This window comes from Acipenser ruthenus, chromosome 10, assembly GCF_902713425.1.
Source record: "Acipenser ruthenus chromosome 10, fAciRut3.2 maternal haplotype, whole genome shotgun sequence".
NCBI lineage: Eukaryota > Metazoa > Chordata > Actinopteri > Acipenseriformes > Acipenseridae > Acipenser > Acipenser ruthenus.
This window is the reverse complement of record NC_081198.1, coordinates 48,911,760-48,931,881: the sequence shown is the minus strand read 5'-3', so window position 1 is coordinate 48,931,881 and position 20,122 is coordinate 48,911,760. Positions and strand designations below refer to the sequence as shown.

The following is a 20,122-nucleotide window of genomic DNA, read 5'->3' as shown; positions in this document are numbered from 1 at the left end:
TTGTTTGCAGTTGCACACAGGCATTACCGGTGTACCTTCATTTTTTTCAACTGTGATATATTTACTTCCTTAAACATATCTACTGCTTTTACGGTTTGTAAAATAACTAGTAGTAGATAATATACTTTGTGGCATTGTGGGTTATTTATTTTTTTTTTTTTTTGGAAAAAGATAACTGTGTTCATACAGTGGGGGGAAGGCAAGTTGTAAAAAATTCTCCAAAAAAAAAACAACAAACGTCTCAAAATAAATTATGCCTCTGATAGCAGTACATTTGTGGATAGGCTATTGTTTTTTTTTCAAAGTAGTTTGACACCTGCGTTTCCCCCGGAGTTACAAGATTACATAAAAAAAAAAAACAGAGCATCAAACATCGTCTGAGAGACAAGTACTGTATGTGACAGGGAATATATTTTCGCTCGGATTATGTCATATATATATATATATATATATATGTATAGGTTAGATCACGTATCTTATCCGATGCACACTGCATAGTTCTAAAGTTTAAACAGACACTTTTTAATAGTTTTGCTTAATAGCAGTTCATGAGAACAATCTTCATTTTTGTAATTTCTAATAAGTTAATAGGTCATGTGTTAGGTATCAGAACCTCTTTCCCAGACTCCATGAGATGACTTGTAATAATTAGAAACACTATACACACAATGTATGAGCTTATAGTATTATACCGGTATATATTTATCAATGCAGTTATTGATCTTTAGAGAACCTTTGCAAACCATTAACTATGTTTGAAAAGTAGCTTTTACACGGTATGCCTTTAGGGGGCTGGGGGCTGAGGTCTGGGGTTAAAGTGGTTTCACAGCTCAGTGCCCCCCTGATGGATCTCCTGTCCACACGGCATTCAAACAGGGTTCACACTAACAAGCGTCTTCCATTACTCTTCATAACGAGCCTGTCCCGCTGGAGACCGCAGTACACACACACACATTCATCAGCCATAAGTGAGGCTGAACCAGCAGCTGTGTGCTATCCACCCATCACTTCAGACACACTCAATCATGCATTATGAGTAAACTTGTTAGCTAGTGCCTTGTTCTGTGTGACGCGGCTCCCAGTGGCTTGTGCAAGTGGTTAAGAGCGCTGCACGTGAGGGAGGCTGGGACTATCGTTCCTGGAGAGCGGATCTCAGGAAACTCATCCAGAACTCCAGAAACACACAATCACAGGTACATGTTTCAGCAGGTAACCACACCTTTCAGAGAAAAGGACAGACGGGCCGGCCCACCAGAGCAGAGAGAGGAATGGTACAGAAGCAGAAATGATAGCTGGGACGAAGGGTTCATTTTTGTATTTACTCTACAGTACACCTTGTATCCTGGCTCAGATAGGCTGCAAGGGCACTATATGTCCCCTAGAATCCCTGTGTATTAATCACTGCAGTGCTATGTGTGGTTACCTTCATTCATGACCCTGTACAAGGCTCTGCCATTGCCACTACTGCCCCACTGTTACAGAATGGCTGTGTGTCTGTCTGTGTGTGAGTGTCTGTGTCTATGTGTGTGTATCTGTGTGTTTCTCTCTGACCCTCTCTGCTCAATAAATACTGGCTTTCCTTCTATCTCTGTGGAAACAGCAGGAAAAACAATAGCTACCTGTCGCCTGGCAACGGGGGCTGTTATCTGTGAGACTGGAACAGCAGCTATTAATGTCAAAGTAAATGCAGACGCTGAACATGGACACACTCAAACTGAGAAACACACACACACTGATACACGCACACTGACACGTGTATGCTGACACAAACACACTGAAATACAGAGACACACACACACTCACACACACACACACTGATACACGTACACTGACAAAAACACACTGAAATACAGAGACACACACACACTCACACACACACACACATACATGTACACTGACACGTGTACGCTGACACAAACACACAGAAATACAGAGACACACACACACACTGATACACGCACACTGACACGTGTACGCTGACACAAACACACTGAAATACAGAGACACACACCCACATTTACACACACACACTTACACACACACGACCTGCACATTTACACATGCAGCCACAGTAACACACACACATTGTGACTCACTGCTAGTAGTGAGGTGGCAAGTCTGCTTTTGAAGAGGAGGAGCGCTGAGTAAACACGCCGCCCAGGCCTGATAACACAAGCTTGATTGTTTCCGCAGGCAGATTCACTTTTAGGAACTATCAAGGAAGTAATCTTAACTGTAGCGCTACGATTGCTTCCCCTTTCGATTGTGTTATTTATACACTTCCTTCATTCATTGCTAATTTTATACACTATCACACTCTAGCACAGGCATCCCTGAGTCTAACCCACCACAGGAGTCCCCTGGTGTCACAGTACAACAACTCTCTGATATACACTATCCCATTCTAGCACGGGCATCCCTGAATCTAACCCACCTGAGAGAAAGTGCAGCAGCAGCGGTGTTCAGTGTTTAGCATGCAGGAAGAACTTACTGGACGAGCAGACAGGGAGCTGGGGGGCAGCGATTGCTGGAGAACTTACTGGACGAGCAGACAGAGAGCCCGGGGGAACGATTGCTGGAGAACTTACTGGACGAGCAGACAGAGAGCCCGGGGGAACGATTGCTGGGGAACTTACTGGACGAGCAGACAGAGAGTCCGGGGGAACGATTGCTGGAGAACTTACTGGACGAGCAGACAGAGAGTCCGGGGGAACGATTGCTGGAGAACTTACTGGACGAGCAGACAGAGAGCCCAGGAGCAGCGATTGCTGGAGAACTTACTGGACGAGCAGACAGAGAGCCCGGGGCAGCGATTGCTGGAGAACTTACTGGACGAGCAGACAGAGAGCCCGGGGGCAGCGATTGCTGGAGAACTTACTGGACGAGCAGACAGAGAGTCCGGGGCAGCGATTGCTGGAGAACTTACTGGACGAGCAGACAGAAAGCCCGGGGGCAGCGATTGCTGGAGAACTTACTGGACGAGCAGACAGAGAGCCCGGGGCAGCGATTGCTGGAGAACTTACTGGACAAGCAGACAGAGAGCCCGGGGCAGCGATTGCTAGAGAACTTACTGGACGAGCAGACAGAGAGCCCGGGGGCAGCGATTGCTGGAGAACTTACTGGACGAGCAGACAGAGAGCCCGGGGCAGTGATTGCTGGAGAACTTACTGGACGAGCAGACAGAGAGCCCGGGGCAGCGATTGCTGGAGAACTTACTGGACGAGCAGACAGAGAGTCCGGGGGCAGCGATTGCTGGAGAACTTACTGGACGAGCAGACAGAGAGTCCGGGGGCAGCGATTGCTGGAGAACTTACTGGACGAGCAGACAGAGAGCCCGGGGCAGCGATTGCTGGCTGACTGTTCTGATAATTCAATTTTAAAAAGTTTATGAATAAATAATGTTTAGTGTCTCAGCCCTGCTCGAACGGTTACAGACTGATTAGCATTAATTCTGCGTTTGCATTCGCTAAAAACAAGACCATCTGTTGGGAACAGATGTAGCTAAGACTTGGGAGGGTCAAACAAGGTTCCCTGTCTGTCTGTCAAATACCACACTGCTGCAGGCACGGACAAGACTCTGCATCCTTTACACATGCAAGGTACAAAATCTGCTCACTCGCCAAAAAACATTGCTGGACTGCATCATCCCTACAGTGGAGGAAAGGGTCCAAGGCCTATTGTATGTTCCACCAGGCCCTGGTCAAACAGACAAATGCCAGAAAAACAACAGAATGCAGGCTCTGCAGCGGGATCCCACCTGCCAGACAATAGAGCAAGTCCAAGAGGAGCTTGAAGAGATTCTGGGTGAGACCATTTCAAGAGAAATGAGATAAAAAGGAGCTAGTTAGTCTGCAGTATGGTTAGCAGCAATCGGTCGACTGGAAAAGTGACAGTGGAACTCACAAACTTCTATTTCTAAGCAGCATCAGTAACACAGTCGTGTTTAAAGTGAATACTAGTAGTGTCACTGGCAATGTCAATTGTATGCGGCTGTTTGAATGAAATGAAAAGTAGCTGTGAAGTGTGCGTTTCAAGGGGATCGGAATGCATTTGCTGTTGCAATTGCTTATAATTAAATGACATTTCAGAACATTAATAAATAGTTTCCCGGGATAGCCGTTCTGTCAGGAAAGTTTGAAAACGATTTGATATGTTTAATCTTTACCAAATCCTGTCCTGCAGGACTTCACACAGCCCCTGTCCTTTTTAGAACTGACTTCAAAATCCTCCACTGTCCGTGAGCCGTCTGTTTAACAGCAGCAGCTCCTAATCACTTAAACCGCTTGGAACGAGAGTCGAAATTGAATTTATTGAAATATTACAAACCTCTGCACGTACCCGAAACACATTACAAACAGAATGCATTGTAAAACTGCGTGGATGAAATGGCATCAATTATTTAGCACGTACTTGGAAATCTGCATCAGATCTGTGCTACACAGTAACTAGCAAGGATTTCAAAGAAGAACAGATCTGTACCTGCCCGAAATACAATTTCAATTCCAACTGCAATTTACATTTTTTTTGCACCTTCCAAGAGGAGCTGTAAATGAGGGCTTCAGGAGTCTGGGCACACAGAGACCTAATTTTAACTTCTGAACTGCGCTTGTGTATCAATGAGCAATTACCGGTATACATAGAGCGCTGTACTCAGGGCAGCAGAGTGTCACGGCTCTTTGTTAATATTATAAACGACACACCTGCCAGTAATGTTACGATAATAAGAACATAAGAACATAAGAAAGTTTACAAACGAGAGGAGGCCATTCAGCCCATCTTGCTCGTTTGGTTGTTAGTAGTTTATTGATCCCAGAATCTCATCAAGCAGCTTCTTGAAGGATCCCAGGGTGTCAGCTTCAACAACATTACTGGGGAGTTGGTTTCTTTTAAGCGGCATAAATACATTCAGTTAATATGCAGTTACCCTCATGTGATGTTCAGTTCCATGATAATAAACAGTCAATACCTGTGCAATAGGGGTGCCAGCTATACCAAGGTGAGAACATCCGAATAAGTGAGATTGGGAATCCACCAGTTAATGCATCATCCTTGCCTTTCTTTTAGGAGTAAGACTGCTAAAATTGATGCTAAAACTTTTCCTAAAATCAGTGAGACTTGACATGTCTGAGGTGCTTGTGTGTAATCACCATTAGACTGCCCTTACAGTATTGTGCTCCTGTAGGTTGAGTGTGTTTATTAAGACTTATATCGGTATTTTCCTGCCTCAATGAATATTTAAGACATCAGAAGCCAGCTTTGTAAAACATTTGTTATTAAGAGTTTGGGAATAGGGTTATTTTCACGTGGTTACATGTCTCTATTACATATTGACTGTTTATTACCATGTTACTGAACTTCAATAAACAGGTCATTGCATATAAATTACAGACTTGTTTAAGATAAAGCATTGCCAGAACTAATTCGACTTGTGAGTTGTTCCTCAGTAGTTTCAGTTTCACATCACCATTTTTTATTTCCATGTACCGAACCTGCAGACTGGAGTACACTGCTGGAATGAATTAGGCTGCTGTTCTCTTCATGGCTTTATTTGCAGTTGATTGACTGATACCAAGCTGATTACCCACACAGACACCGGCCCTCGCCTCTGCGAGTGCAACCAGCACTGAGGTCAATACAATGAATCAATCAGCTCCCGAGATACAAGCATTGAGATCCGCTCCTGCTTACAGTGGGAAACTGGCCAAGCAGCCTTCACAAATACAAGTGACTGTGAACCACAGTGTGTGCCTGCTGGGAAGCAGGGAGAGAGATCGCCCTGCTGACACTCTGTATTGCAATCTGCAAAGCATTTTCTTTTTTAAATAGAAATGCTGCAGCTATTGGTAACAGACCATGTCAAGACCCAGAGCAGCTGTCTAATACAAAGTGCTTTTTCTGAACATGTAACCAGCTCAGTCACTTTAAAACATTAGGACTAATTGTGATTTCCCCTGTGCTGCACCCTGCTCCCCTATGCTGCACCCTGCCTCCCTGTGATGCACCCTGCTCCCTGTGCTGCACCCTGCTCCCCTGTTCTGCATCCTGCTCCCTGTGCTGCACCCTGCTCCCCTGTTCAGCTGTGTAATACAAAGTGCTTTTTCTGAACATGTAACCAGCTCAGTCACTTTAAAACATTAGGACTAATTGTGGTTTCCCCTGTACTGCATCCTGCTCCCCTATGCTGCACCCTGCCTCCGTGTGATGCATCATGCTCCCCTGTGCTGCACCCTGCTCCATGTGCTGCATCCTGCTCCCTGTGCTGCATCCTCCTCCCTGTGCTGCACCCTGCTCCCTGTTCTGCATCCTGCTCCCCTGTGCTGCACCCTGCTCTCTGTTCTGCACCCTGCTCCCCTGTGCTGCATCCTGCTCTCTGTGCTGCATCATGCTCCCCTGTGCTGCATCATGCTCCCTGTTCTGCACCCTGCTCCCCTGTGCTGCATCCTGATCCCTGTGCTGCTCCCTGTGCTGCACCCTGCTCCCTGTGATGCACCCTGCTCCCCTGTTCTGCACCCTGCTCCCTGTGCTGCATCCTGCTCCCTGTGCTGCACCCTGCTCCCCTGTGCTGCATCCTGCTCCCCTGTGCTGCATCCTGCTCCCCTGTGCTGCATCCTGCTCCCTGTGCTGCACCCTGCTCCCCTGTTCTGCATCCTACTCCCTGTGTTACACCCTGCTCCCCTGTGCTGCATCTTGATCCCTGTGCTACACCCTGCTCCCCTGTGCTGCACCCTGCTCCCCTGTGCTGCATCCTGCTCCCTGTGCTGTACCCTGCTCCCCATGCTGCATCATGTGAAAGTGTGACCAGAGTTATCAAGAAGGCTGTTCAGTCTCTTAAGGGGAAAGTGCAATCCAAACTCTCTGCACCCTCCTAAGGGCCGGCATCTCATTGGTTTCTTCCTGACTCCACGCAGCTTTTAATATTTGATTGTTTTCCTGGGAATTATCCGCTTATGGTTTATGGCTGAACAGTCATTCTAGTTTGTAAATCTTGATTTAGAATCCCTCCATGGGAATAATGTAGAAGAACATCTACAGCTGCACCTAATATTTAGTAAATCATATTGTGTCCTGATTTTACAGCAAAGAGTAACCCACGCTAATCTACAGTGTAGCTCTTCTATACAGAGCAGCTGTCGTTCTTGAATACCCCCCTCGCTCTCAGCCATTTTCCCCAATTATCTCAGAAAACCACCTTCGTGGGCAGATCGGAGTTTTAAATTGGCAAAGAAAGACTTCATGCTCAGGTCATGATGTTTTACAAAAGAACCATTCTGTGCAACAATTTGTTATTTTACAATTTTAATCCCAAACTGTACTGCAAGACACCTCTTTGCCAAATAAAGGTTTATTCTTTCAATAAATCTGCTGGCTATCATGCATCATTTATATCTAAGAAGCTTCTTGTCCATGTTGCTCTTATAAAATATCCATAAGGAAGGGCCGTTGATTTCAGGGTGAGTGTCGAGGACAATACTGTACAATACAGAGACATGGAACACTTCCAGTTAATAAGAGCTTTCATTCTTCAAGTCATTTGCTCCACATTACAAATGGAAATGGAAATGATCTGACAGTGCTGGAGCAGAGAGCCTCATAGGTTGTTTCACCATGATCCAGTTTGAAGTTATATGACACGTGGCGCCTTATTCACAAAGCTTTAACATGGGATATTTTCAAGGCTTAGTTTAGTTTTATTGGATTCAGCTTTTAATGAAATGTAAACATTATTTAACAAATCAAAGCAGTTTGGAATAAAATAGTCTTTAAATAACTCTTGAGTAAATGCTTTGTGAATAAAGCACACGGGTTACAGTCCAAAGTCTGTAATCCTACTGTTTCAGGTCCACAGAGTTACGACTGGGACCCATTTCCAAGAGTCTCTCTCTCTTTCGCATGGCATTTCAAAAGCAATGGATAGAGTTTCTAGCTGTATGCTGAGTTTGGAAAGCCATTCGATGACGTCCGGGGTCGCCACATGGATTCAATTTGTACCTGCTGCAGAAGCGTGTGTTGGGCAGTGATGGGTGATGTGAGTGATGGGTTGCACTTCACTGCAGAAGCGTGTGTTGGGCAGTGATGGGTGAAATGAGTGATGGGTTGCACTTCACCGCAGAAGCGTGTGTTGGGCAGTGATGGGTGAAATGAGTGATGGGTTGCACTTCACTACAGAAGCGTGTGTTGGGCAGTGATGGGTGAAATGAGTGATGGGTTGCACTTCACTGCAGAAGTGTGTGTTGGGCAGTGATGGGTGAAATGAGTGATGGGTTGCACTTCACTGCAGAAGTGTGTGTTGGGCAGTGATGGGTGAAATGAGTGATGGGTTGCACTTCACTGCAGAAGAGTGTGTTGGGCAGTGATGGGTGAAATGAGTGATGGATTGCACTTCACTGCAGAAGTGTGTGTTGGGCAGTGATGGGTGAAATGAGTGATGGGTTGCACTTCACTGCAGAAGCGTGTGTTGGGCAGTGATGGGTGAAGTGAGTGATGGGTTGCACTTCACCGCAGTCAGAATTTGGAGACTCCTTAATTCTTCATTTATGGAGGAGGCAGCCGCACCTCCCATGTGTTGCTCTAACACAGTTCAGTGCAGTCCAGTGTCTTTGAGACAAGGAGAAGCCAGGTAGGGAGGGTGGAGGAGTGGAGAGCATCCTTGAATAATGTTGATTTTATTATATTATGGTATATTTAAGGGATAATGGCATTGGTCTGACGTGGTAATAATGGGTAATAATCCTGAGGCATTATTTGAACGAAGGAGTCCCATTATTAACAAGGAACACGCCACAGGGATGTCATCATCACTCTTCTGCTATAACTTTTTAAAGGTATTTAGACTTTCACTTCAATCAATGATATCACATTGCAGTGCCAGATAGAGTGGTTCCAAATCCACAGGGTTGCCATTGCTGGGGAGGCTATGGTTATCTAACGGTTCGGCTCCATAATAAAATGGATTTTCCAGAATAACGCGTTTTGTTTTTCTCTGCGATAGATGATTTATTAAAGCTTAGACAACACTACTACATTATACATATTTTTACACTGCATTCTTCAGCCTCTGGCCTCGCCTTTTGAAGTACCCCTGCCAATAGATTAGCTTGCAGGTAAGTGGAGAGGCTGGCTGTAGGAAAGCCATGGGCAGGGGGGCAGGATAGGAGCCAAAAAGCAGGCGGAGGCTGGGGAGGAGGAAGCTCCTAAAATCTGCTTGATGTTTCCGTGGTTTGATCTAAGGCTAAAAGTGAGTTCCCTGCCTGAAGCACCTCTTTGCTTAATTACCAGTGACCATGTTCAAGTATTCAGGGTTAGCACATTTGGAGCTGGTACTTGTGTTGTCTGCCATCCATACCCCTGTTTTAATGGACCCCTAATGATCTGGCCATGTTTCCCTCCCCTCTTCAATGTGAAATGATATGAAGAGTGGAACTCTTCACAGCTCTGCTGTCTGAGATCAGTTACCTCAGGCAGCGTTCATTAAAACAATTTTTCAAAGGCTTATAGATGGTTCATAATTAAGAGGCTTTTTCTTTACATGGGAGCACACATTGCTAATAGGCTATCACACACACACACACACACACACACACACACACACATACACACACACACACTCACACACAGACACACAATTTGTAAAATCAAAGATGGTCCATCACGAATGAAAACAGAATCCTGAAAGCCCTACAGGAATAGAAATAACCCCAAAGAATTAAGTATTTCACATTTTGCCATGTGAAAAAGAAAGATCAGAGGTTCATCTGATCAGTAGGCTTAAAGCTGACAGAGCCTTCCAGCTAACTGAGGCAGCAAGCAAGGGAGGATAGCAAGCATGGTGTGTGAGAGGTAGTGTTCTCTCTGTATCTCTGTACTATGATGGTCAAGCATGGTGTGTGAGAGGCAGTGTTCTCTCTGTATCTCTGTACTATGATGGTCAAGCATGGCATGTGAGAGGCAGTGTTCTCTCTGTATCTCTACTATGATGGTCAAGCATGGCGTACGAGAGGCAGTGTTCTCTCTGTCTCTCTGTACTATGATAGTCAAGCATGGTGTGTGAGAGGCAGTGTTCTCTCTGTATCTCTGTACTATGATGGTCAAGCATGGTGTGTGAGAGGCAGTGTTCTCTCTGTATCTCTGTACTATGATGGTCAAGCATGGCATGTGAGAGGCAGTGTTCTCTCTGTATCTCTACTATGATGGTCAAGCATGGCGTACGAGAGGCAGTGTTCTCTCTGTATCTCTGTACTATGATAGTCAAGCATGGTGTGTGAGAGGCAGTGTTCTCTCTGTATCTCTGTACTGCGCTGCCCGAGGGTTTCTCAATCCCGAGATTATGAATCTTTCATAGCTTTGTATTGGAGAGAACGCTGTTTAATTCATGTTCACTTTGAATTAAAACCGCCGGTAGCAAAGTCCCTCATGCACCGGTCAGCTCAGACAGACGCTCTGTCTGGAGCCTGGCTTTCTGCAGCTTTCTGCATCTTTCACTTACCTTTTATTAGCATCATTCACCCAGAACTGGAAACACACTCGAGCATATATTAAACTGTGAGGCCAAGCAGACAAACACTGTAACTGCAGATTGTTACCCTTGTAAAAGTTTACTGCACTCATTTTGCAGTCTCAGAGTCTGGCTCTGGTTTTGGGTTTTTACACAGAAGTTAACCTGCAGGGTTTTGAACCTAACTTAGCGTTTGCGGGACGTACAATACGGCAGTTTCTAATAGCAAAACCATCGAACCACATCTACTGTACATCTGAGTCTGATTCTTTGATAGAGCCAAAGAAAGCATTGGGGCCCCTTAACCCTTTGAGGTACAAGGGACATGTGTCCCACAAATAAAATAATGTTAACTTTGTGATTTTTAAAACCAGGTGCACGGAATGGGGTCTAAAACGTACTGGCAGGTTGGATCTGGTCATCCAAATGGTCAGTTTCCTCCTCGTGATACTTGAGTCGCTCTCGAATGTATTTTAAGAAGAAACAGCAGCTCAATTCCTTGTGTGCCTGAAGGGGTTAACAAACACCCTTTCCTTCTTCCCTGTGCCATGTCTGCATTCAAACCCACTTCCAGAAGCAATGCAGATCTGATGATTTCCACTGCAGGGCCCAGTGCTCTGATCTGACTCGCAGCTTATTAAAATCAAAGTCACTTCAAATGAGACTTTAGCATGCGGGGGAACTGCACAGAACAGAAAAGAATGATCCTGCTAATGCTATGACCCCCATTCAACAGAGCTCTGCAGGCCTGCTGCAAATACACACCGGAAGCATACAGAAATGTTTTAGAACCTATTGGTCTTGATCTTCAAACAGACATGTCCACACAGGCTCTGTAGACACGCAATGCCAAAACATGATTTACAAAATCAAGCTCATTATTTAAAAAAGGAATTGGAGACTGTCCTAAACACGGCCGGCGCACTGCTGTGGTTCTTTAAAACTGCTGTAAGGACAGCCCTCTTTGGCGGTACCCTTCCCCATCCATTCCAATGGGATTTTCACATGGTGCATAGCGGCATCTGGTGGCTGGAAACTGAAGTGAAGGTCAATGTTGCTGAATTTTCTGTACACCCATACAGTGCAGTTTCAGACACCACTGGGGGCACTGCGGGGGCATTGCATTTGATTTGGTGAGAGCAAGCACTTCCCCTTCCACACTTCATATCAGCATGTATTGTGTAGATGTGCGGTGCTTCCAGCCTGGGGAACGAACTGATTCAGTTTTTTCCAGAACCTAATGTTTATCTGTGAGGCTGTGATTACCTGCAGGTTCACCTTCTGGTCAGGGTTTCAGCACTGATGAAGACAGATTATCTGAACAGTCCCTAAAGTTTTGAGAACGATTTTGTATTGTTTTATAGCAAAGTGCAAAAGATGAACTGGCTTATGTCTCTAATGTAATATAGTATCTGTGCTCATCTCTCTTCTCCCGTACCTCCACCCTAGTCTCTTATATAATATAAATATGCTCCCTCTCTCTGTGCTAACACTGTCTATAATATAATATAGCATCCCTGCTATTCTCTGCCCCAACGCTATAGCCGATGGACGGCTGTCCTTCATTGTTAGTATCTGTAGCTGGTAAAACGCCCCTGTGCAGGCCCCCTCCTCTTGTCTGGTGAGTGCTTCTTTATTGTGAACATTGAAACATCGCTCAGAAGGCCACAGGGTGTCTGTCTTTGATGCCGCTCTGGTGAGTTTGATCAACAACGTACTTACAGGTTATCACCAGAGTGACAGGCTGATCCATCCCCAGGGGCACTGGAAATCAGGGATATCACCGGATCTAACTGGATATCTCAGCAGGGATACTGACCGGTAGCAATTAAGCTTGTGATCTGATTTGATATCTCAGTCAGGGAGATTGTGAGGTCATAATTAAGCGTGGGATCTGATTGGATATCTCTTAATAGTCATTGGCTCTTTGAAGTTCTCTGACACCGTTGAGTGTTTGCACACAGGGACCAGAAAAAATCAATTTAATCAATATTTGCTGTTCTGACAGTCTTGGTGTGTGTACTTTGTGTGTGCTCCCTTCTAAAAGCATAACAAAGTATAATAAAGCATAGACAAAGCACAGTAAAGCATACGCAGTACAAACCCAGAGGAGTATGGTAAAGCATATTAAAAAAACATGGAAAACCATAATAAATGCATAGTATAACCACAGGCCTTGCAAATTTACCAGGGTAGAATTCCCTGTCCGGTTTCTGTCCAGCGCTGTGGCTGGCATCCCTGTGGTCCTGGACAGTCTCTTCACTTAGTCCCTGCTCTGAACGATGGGACTGCTCTGTACCTGCTCTGGACAGTGGGACTGCTTTGTCCATACTCTGAACGTTGGGACTGTCAGAAAGCTGCACTCAGACACGATCTGTTAAACACTTCAATATCCTCGCATGGATGCCACTCCACTTATCGGCTAAATCAGTTCCTGCTGAATAATGGAAGGAAATATGATTGCTTTAATACATGCACAAGACCGTCCCGATTAAAGATTTACACAGCCTTGTGACACAGTTACCCAAAGTCAGTTGAGTTGGATCCTCCAGGCAAAAGGCTCCCAGGCGCTCTACTCTAGCGATGTCTCTGATATAATATCATATGAGGCTGCTCTTCGATCCACTCCTCCTGGGCTCACTGCTCCATCACTGTCTCATATACAGACTAGTACATGGGGTAGGAGAGTATCATACAGGGTGCCACACAAGCTGATATTCAGTTTGGGACACTGACGGTCCACAGTTTAGAGTTCAGAGCAGCTTCTGGTCTTACTGGCTGCTCTGATGTTAAATGGGTGAGAAAAGTTAAACAACAGTGAACAGTGTTTGGTTTTCAGCTTGTGGGTAGTGTGTAGTTTTCAGCTAGACTTGTGATTTCAGAGATTTCCTTTTGAGTGTTATTTCAAACGCAGCTCACTCGCACAGACCCAGTGGGAACACTGATTGGCTCATAGCACACAGTGTGCTCTCTGGACTGCGTTTCTAAAGCCCTCCGGATAGGAATATGGTGAATGGCGTGGAAATAAAGTTGTGAATGCTTGTCGAGACGCTTGCACTGACTGAAGCACTGAAAAACACAGACACACTAAAAAAAACACACATTGAAACACACACACTGAAACACAGACACACTGAAACACACACATTGAAGCACTGAAACACACAAACAGACACACTGAAACACACACACACTAAAATAACACACACTGAAAGACACACACACTGAAACACACACACTGAAAGACACACACACTGAAACACAGACACACTGAAACACACACACATTGAACACACACACTGAAACAGACACACTAAAATAACACACACTGAAACACACACTGAAAAATACACATTGAAGCACTGGAACACACAAACAGACACACTGAAACACAGACACATTGAAACACACACATTGAAGCACTGAAACACACAAATAGACACACTGAAACACAGACACTGAAACACACACACACTGAAACACACACATTGAAACACTGAAATACAGACACACTGAATCACAGAAACGTGCTGTTGTGATCAATAGTGGGGGCAGAGTGCGTTTGTGGTCAATGTGTTTGGTTGTGTAACTGCTGGAGGGACTCGCTCGGAGCTCATGGACGCACCCCGGTGGTCAGTTTGAGGTTCGGTGTGTAGGAGGAGTAAGAGGGTTTTTTCAGAAGAGTGTTGGTTTATTTTTGGTAGATTTTGGAAAACTCTTTCCCCTTCACTCCACTCTCTCTCACGTTAACTGTATTCCCCTCTCTATCTCCTCTTGTGCTGGGGAAAGTGTATTTCCAGTCACTCTACCCCCCCCATCTCACTCACAGTAACCCTACCTCCCCTCCTCTTTCTCTCTCACAGACAGTAACTTCGTGCTGGGCAATGCGCAGGTCCAGTCTCTCTACCCCATCATGTATTGCTTTCTCATACTAACCCTAGCTCCCCTCCTCTCTTTCTCTCTCACAGACAGTAACTTCGTGCTGGGCAATGCTCAGGTCCAGTCTCTCTACCCCATCGTGTATTGCTCAGACGGGTTCTGCGAGCTGACTGGCTATGCGAGGGCGGAGCTCATGCAGAAGTGCTGCGCATGTCACTTCCTCTACGGGCCAGAGACCAGTGACAAGCTGATCGCACAGATCCAGAACGCACTAGATGAGCGCCGAGAGTTCAAGACGGAACTGGTGTTCTACAAGAAGACAGGTAAGACACACTCACACACACAGACACGGACACACACAGGCTCCCCGGCTTCTGCACAGAGACCAGTGAGAGCACTGTGTCCCCACATTGTCCCGCACACACTGTCCCCAGACTCTGTGTCCCCACACTGTCCCGCAGCGAGTATGCAGTTGCTCTATTCCACATAACCGTCTCACTAGGATGTCACAGAAGTTATAAAGGAAGAGAAAGCCATGAAGTAATGGTAGTTTTAGTTTTTGTAACTGTTTTCCTGTCAGGAGTGCAACATTATTAATTTGAACTGTTCCAGCAGGACTCCAGCATTCACGCATGCAAGTAACACAAGCAGAACACAACACACTGATTCATAAGACACTGCTCTGCTCCAAGGTTTGTTTTGTTTCTGTGGAATTCTAAATCACTGTAAAATATTTAAATCATCCCTTTTAAAGAAATTTAAAAACATTAAATACAGAGCGGCCTCTCCTGACAGCCCCTCAGAGTCTCAAATACATATTTTATTCAAAGACTCAGAATCAAGGTCACAGAAGCATGCTGGGAGCAGGTAGAAGGAGCAGGACTGGACGAGAGCCGAGTTCAAATCAGCATGAAGTTTTAACATCTACTCCCATGTAATGGAAATCTTATATACAGCACAGTGTGTTCTTTAAAGAAGACTGTGACCTCAGGCGCTTCTGAATTGAGTTTATTTAATTGGTAAATGGGCTGTATCGTACACGGTTTATTACATTTATTTGAAATAATTCATCTCAAATGAAAGCAAATCCAATAGCCTGTCTTCAGCCTAAGGGGCTCGCAGGGAGCTCGGCTCTGATTCGGTGAAATTGGAAGCACCACAGCAAGCCCTCCTGTAAACGACAGTGTCGGCTCATCACAACTCAGATCAACTGAGGTGTGTGTCTTTGTGAGTGTGTCTATACATAGCCTTGCCACTGAGGTCAGTCCAGGGAGCAACCCAAGGGGGCTTTAATAAGATCCTACCAAAGGGACACACTTAATACTGAATACAGGTGTGGCTGGAATATTGAAGAGGACTTTACAGTACACTGATGTCTATAGAAGAGCAAGGCTTTTGTGTTTGTAGGTCTTTCAGACTGCCACTGCTTGCTTGACTCTTAATAACTTCCCAGCTGCTATTTCTACTTGTGGAATTAATGAATCACAGCTCAAACGTAACCAAGCACTGCCTTTCTGTAATTACAAGGCAATCTTTCCCACAAGAGAAGCTTGTGGCAGTTTTGAATATTGCATTTCCTATGAGTGTGACCGCCTCAACAGTATCAAATAACACTTATACCTGTGATATCAATGGAGCTCCCGTGCTGGTAGGAGGCTGTGGGGTCCCCATGCTGCACCAGCCTGCCAGCCTCTGATCCTCCTTACCTTGCTTGCCTTCTCCTGGTGTGCTGCGTTCCCTGGCTAGTGTTCTCATGAAACATATCTGAATAAATCGGCAGCAATTTACAGTTTATTCATCTACTTACTGTGTGTCTGTTGACAGCATTCTAGTACAGATAGTCCTTATGTGCACACTACTGTATATGGGAAAGACAAGTTGTTTGGTTCTACAGATGCATACAGTCTCGATTTCATATGAATATTTTTTAACTAGGTCCTGTGCCATTATTACACGATTATGAGGACTGTAAGAGTAAAGGGCACCACCGCACCTTCACTGTGAATTAACACCTCGTCAACCACGACAGCAACAGTTTATTAATGCACGCTTCTGCACAGCAGGGAAAGACTGTGGAGATCTCATTATAACCGTGTCCTGAATGTGTCGGTACAGCAGTGACAGCAATCATTGTGAGCTGGATCGATGAGTGCAAGGAGAGCGTGTGTATCTCTTTATAGAAACATGTGTCTGCAGGACACTGGCAAGGAAGGGAGGGGGAGGGGAGGAGGTAGCGCCCTGCCCTCCAGAGGGAACTCATCTCGTTCAGCACTCTGGGTTTCACACACACTCACATTCCCACAGTAGAAGCCCAGCGAAGTGTAATAAAGCATACTGAAAGCATGGTGATGGATAGGGAGGGCTTCTGTTTGTCTGTTTTAATTCATTTTATTTTTCAGTGCTTAATTTATTTTATTTTATGTAGCTATTTTCGAGTTTTATTTAAATCATTTTTTTCGGGGGAATTCGTTTTTTATATACTATATGAAATGATTGTGTTACTTTAGTTTCTTTCTGTCGCAATATGTATAGTGACTCAATAGTACTTGTACACTGTACCTACTTTCCTTTGCTGTCTTCCACAACAAAATCCTTATGGTCACGGACACATTCTTCACTAGATATTTCCAATAGAAATGCAGAAATTTGCTGCCACTAGTTGGGGTATCTTTAAGTGTTCAAAATGAATCAATGTGAGATACATTGGAAGGAGGGGCATTGCCTGACTGCACTGGGAATGTCTTTTTTCAGGTTATTTTTATTTGTATTTTTTTCACAGGAAAAGGGGTGACGTCAGTGTGAATTGAGTAACCATTTCCAGTGTCTTTCTGGTGTTTATTGGCTATACACCGATTTCATTTTTTTGTATCGGGGTGTTTTATCGGTTTTTATCAGTTAACACCGAAAATCAGAGGCCCTATGGATAGGTAAGCCAAGCCCAGTGAAGTATTGTCAAGCTTGCAAAGAATCATGGCAAGCCATAGTAACTGATGGCAAATGCATTGTATAACTACGGAGAAATCATGACAAAACTGCAAGAAAAGCATGACAAAACTGCAAAATGAAGGAAAAAGATTTTGTAAAATGTGAGCCGAGGGCATGTGGCGAGATATCTTGACCAAGGATTGAACAAGCAGAGGTTCCCTGCCTGCAGCCTCCAAGTTTAGCCCCAAATTAGGCTGCTGCATCTCCCCATTCATACACGACACCACCGGCAGCACAGCGACCCAGCAAACAGAGCTCCGAGTCTCCTGACATCATCCTAGCTGCTGTTTCTCCGTACGACCTCCAAACCTGAAGCATTCCTTGTGCTAGAATAAACCACGCTCTGCTGAAATCCTTCTAGTTGTAAACTGAGTGCAACATTCAATAAGAAGAAGAGACATACGGTGGCAGATGTGAATGGCACTGTTGTTGTTCAATCAATGAAATCATTGATCTCTATAACGACTCTAATATAACCTGTTTTATTTTTTACTTTTATTGCAACATTTGTTTTTGTACTCAACTTTCACAAGAAAAATTATACAAATGCATTTCTGTGTAAAGACGTTGATTGTGCCCAGTGTGACTGCATTCAGAGCTCATCCCCTCTCTGCTGGAGGTTCCACTACAGTGCATTTGAAGCAGTGCTTGCTGTTCTCATAGACTGCAGTGCTGTGCACACTGCCCTTGAGGATTTGCAACTCTGCACTCTTCCCAGGTAGCCTGGGCCTGTCCATCGATCCAGATCACTGTGGAAAGCAGGTGCAATTATTATACTGCCTAATTAACAGAGAACTGAAATCCTTCTTCTCCCTCTCCCTTCACACCTCCCTTCTCTATCCCTCTCCCTCTCCCTCTCCCCCTCTCTCTGACAGGAACCCAATTCTGGTGCTTGCTGGACATAGTCCCAATTAAGAATGAGAAGAGCGAGGTGGTCCTGTTCCTGGCCTCTCACAAGGACATCACCGACACCAAGAAACGCCTGGCAACTGGGAACAGCTGTGACACTGGTGAGAGGGCTGTGAGGGACTGGGGGTAACTGGGAGAGACTGGGGGATGGAAGTAGATAAAAAGGTAGCTCAGAGCTGAGAGACTGGGATGGAGGCAATGTGGTCTAGTGTTAGAGTTGAGAGACTGGGAGGGAGGCAGTGTGGTCTAGTGGTTAGATCTTAGGGACTGGGATGGAGGCAGTGTTGTCTAGTGGTAAGAGCTGAGGGACTGGGAGGGAGGCAGCGTGGTCTAGTGGTTAGAGCTGAGGGACTGGGAGGGAGGCAGTGTGGTCTAGTGGTCAGAATTGGGTTATCAGTCAGTATCGAGTTTAAATCAAAATAATTGAAATCCAGCAGGTGCCCTCTGCTTTGTAAGGAATGGATTTGAAGACAAGGTGCCAGATTACTTGAAGCGCAGTTTCTAAAGCGCAATGACTCCTGTAATGGGCTTTTAGGAAATGCACAGGAGAAGTGACCCTGAACACACGAGAAGAGGGGTGAGAAGGGAAATGCAGCTCTTCAGATAGAGAAAGCAAAGCTCCCCACAAATCCCAGTGCTGATCTGGGGATTTACAAAGTTAATATTCATTCAGTGAACAAAGAAGCCCTCGCTGACTGCTGCCATTTCTTAAAGGTATTAGAAATTCAAATACATAGTTCTATTGTTTTTTTTATCATTTTCTCCCAATTTAGAATATCCAATTATTTTTAGGTTCAGCTCACCACTACCACCCCGGCGCTGACTCGGGAGGGGCGAAGACGAACACCTGCTGTCCTCCAAAGCATGTGCCGTCAGCCGACTGCTTTTTTTCACACTGCAGACCCACCATGCAGCCACCTCAGAGCTACAGTGTCGGAGGACAACACAGCTCTGGGCTTACAGGCAAGCCTGCAGGCGCCTGGCCAGACTATAGGGGTCTCTAGTGCACGATGAACCAAGGATACCCTGGCCGACCTAAGCCCTCCCCCCCGGGCGGAGCTCAGCCAATTGTGCGCCGCCCCCTGGGAGCTCCCATCCACGGCCTGCAAAGGAATAGCCTGGACTTGAACCAGCGACGTCCAGGCTATAGGGCGCATCCTGCACTCCACGCAGAGCGCCTTTACTGGATGCGCCACTCGGGAACTCCCTCAAATGTATATTTCTTGAAAGACTTTTTTGCAGAAAAAATATTTCTAGTAAGGTATTTATAATCACAATTCCAATATCAAAATAAAATTTGACATTGTTGAAATTATCATAGTCCAACTTATAGTTTTAATTAGCTTTTTATTTGGACACATAGTAAAACCAGGAATGGATCAAACTGCTGTGCAATGGGAGTCGTAAAAGCTGAATTTCTGAAAAATGACCACCAGGTACTCTCTCTGTCCTTGTTTCATACATCAGGTATTCATTTCTAAACCACTGCACTAAAGAAATGCAGCTTTTGGCACAAGTGGTTAATAAAGGAAGATTTCCAGACACTAATCTTCTTCACAACTTCCCTCCCAACCCACCCACATCCTGCATCCTCTTGGCCAGGAAGCCTCTCTCATTGTGATGTGGTCCAGTCAATAAGAAATGCATTCTGCAGAGAGACAGGCTGGCTTTGTGCATGTTGGTCACTGGATGTGTCTAAATCACAATCAGTGTGTAATTCTCAGATTATAATAAATATAAAACTAAAGTAGTAGTATATCTATACCGTTACTGTAGATCCAAATTCTACGACATTTTTGGCTGCGGGGGAAATTTGGAAAACTACGAATTCTCTCCCCTCTCTCTCTCTCTCTCTCT

General features: G+C 45.1%; 1 protein-coding gene across 1 annotated transcript in view; it reads left to right on the top strand.

Moving 5' to 3' along the window:
- kcnh3 (potassium voltage-gated channel, subfamily H (eag-related), member 3) overlaps positions 1-20,122 on the top strand; it is a 55,077-nt gene that overhangs the window by 17,109 nt on the left and 17,846 nt on the right. The window contains exons 2-3 of the mRNA XM_034010707.3: positions 14,461-14,694; positions 18,232-18,366. Of these exons, the coding sequence (XP_033866598.3) occupies positions 14,461-14,694; positions 18,232-18,366 (369 nt within the window). The remainder of the gene's footprint in view (positions 1-14,460; positions 14,695-18,231; positions 18,367-20,122) is intronic.